The following is a 1437-nucleotide window of genomic DNA, read 5'->3' as shown; positions in this document are numbered from 1 at the left end:
GCAACTTAAAAGAGAGGTATAGAACAAGGTCTTTTCCTCCTGTTACTTGTTATCTCTTGAGGGAAATAAATTATTAACATTAACCAATGCCTTTGTCACTAGCTAAAACACCCATCGGCAGAAACTGTTGCTTTCAAGCTATATAAGCAACAATAAAGTCCTGGTTTGTGACTTTCATATAGACATGTATGATATAATGAAGCCTTAATGCTATTTTTGGGCCTAAATTCTTGCCAATGTATTTACCCACCACAGTGCAAAGTACACCATAGAAGAACATTAAACTCTGATTAGACAGAAAATGGTGGTTAAACACACATCATCCAGAGGCAATGCGACAAGAGAATTAACTGTGTCCACTGCAGCAGTGAGATGGATTCCCCAAGAAACTAAATCATTTGTGATATTAATTAGTTGATCAATATATATTTTTACTTGTAACAAATTGCTTTATTTTTAATTACTTATGTTCCTTACAAATTAGGCTGCTGCAAGATGGCCGAGAACCACACCTACTTCGTGATTGGCTTTGTGTCGCAGAGCAACGTAAGCAGCGACCCACGCTTCATCCTCCTTACACCTGGGGTACAACTTGACAAGTCTGTTGATGGGCTCGGACAACAGGTGAGGACTAAAATTGCTGCTGTTTTCATAAAATGTCTTTCTATTGTGTTCATTTTGTGTGTCATGTGGAACTTGTACAGGGAAATTTAAAGTCCCTGATTTTCTTTCAGGCAGACTTGCTCCAGATTTAGGCTGTGAAAAATGATATAGCCTAACCATATAAGTTTTCCTGCAAAGATAAAGTCCTAAGGGGGGGGGGGGATGTGAATAAAGGAGGGAGTTTCATATCCAGAAAAAAATACAGAAATACCCAAGGCTTCTACACCCTCATGCCTGTCCCTTCCCGAATCTCTTGCAGTACGTGACTCCACGAGCGGCAGTCCTGGAGCGAGGGGCAGACATCATCATCGTGGGCCGAGGCATCAGAGAGGCAGAGGACCCAGAAGCAGCGGCAATAAAGTACAAAGAGGAGGCTTTTTCCGCTTACTTGGAGCGCATTGAGGCCCAGTAAAGAGCTATGGGGAGAATCTCACGCTGGAGTTTTTCTGAGGACATGCCTACTGTGCTTTGGGGGTCCGAAGTAATAGCAATAGCAGGGTCACAGATTTAATAATAGATGAAAATGTTTTTTTTTGTTATAGAAAAAGAGATAACTATTTATATATGAGCATTCTAGAGAGGATTTTACTCACTTTTTTGTGTATATATAGCATTGCTGTTATATTTTAGGGAATTTTCTTTTCCTTGACATATGAAGAAACAAATGAAGATCATACAGTTGTATCATCTACTGTATTATGAATTCTTTGCTGTATCCATACATTTTGGAATATTTTAATGCAAGTTATGGTCACTTGTTAATTTCATGTAACG

At 39.2% G+C, this 1437-nt stretch overlaps 1 protein-coding gene across 1 annotated transcript in view; it reads left to right on the top strand.

Annotated features, from left to right (window-relative positions):
- Nucleotides 1–1437, top strand: part of LOC119591246 (uridine 5'-monophosphate synthase-like) — a gene marked incomplete in the record, with an annotated part of 17802 nt that overhangs the window by 16137 nt on the left and 228 nt on the right. Inside the window, 2 exon segments of the mRNA XM_037939956.1 lie at nt 485–624; nt 923–1437. Coding sequence (XP_037795884.1) covers nt 485–624; nt 923–1075 — 293 coding nt within the window.

This window comes from Penaeus monodon, chromosome 28 (genome assembly GCF_015228065.2).
Source record: "Penaeus monodon isolate SGIC_2016 chromosome 28, NSTDA_Pmon_1, whole genome shotgun sequence".
Lineage (NCBI taxonomy): Eukaryota > Metazoa > Arthropoda > Malacostraca > Decapoda > Penaeidae > Penaeus > Penaeus monodon.
This window is presented reverse-complemented; position numbering and strand designations above follow the sequence as displayed.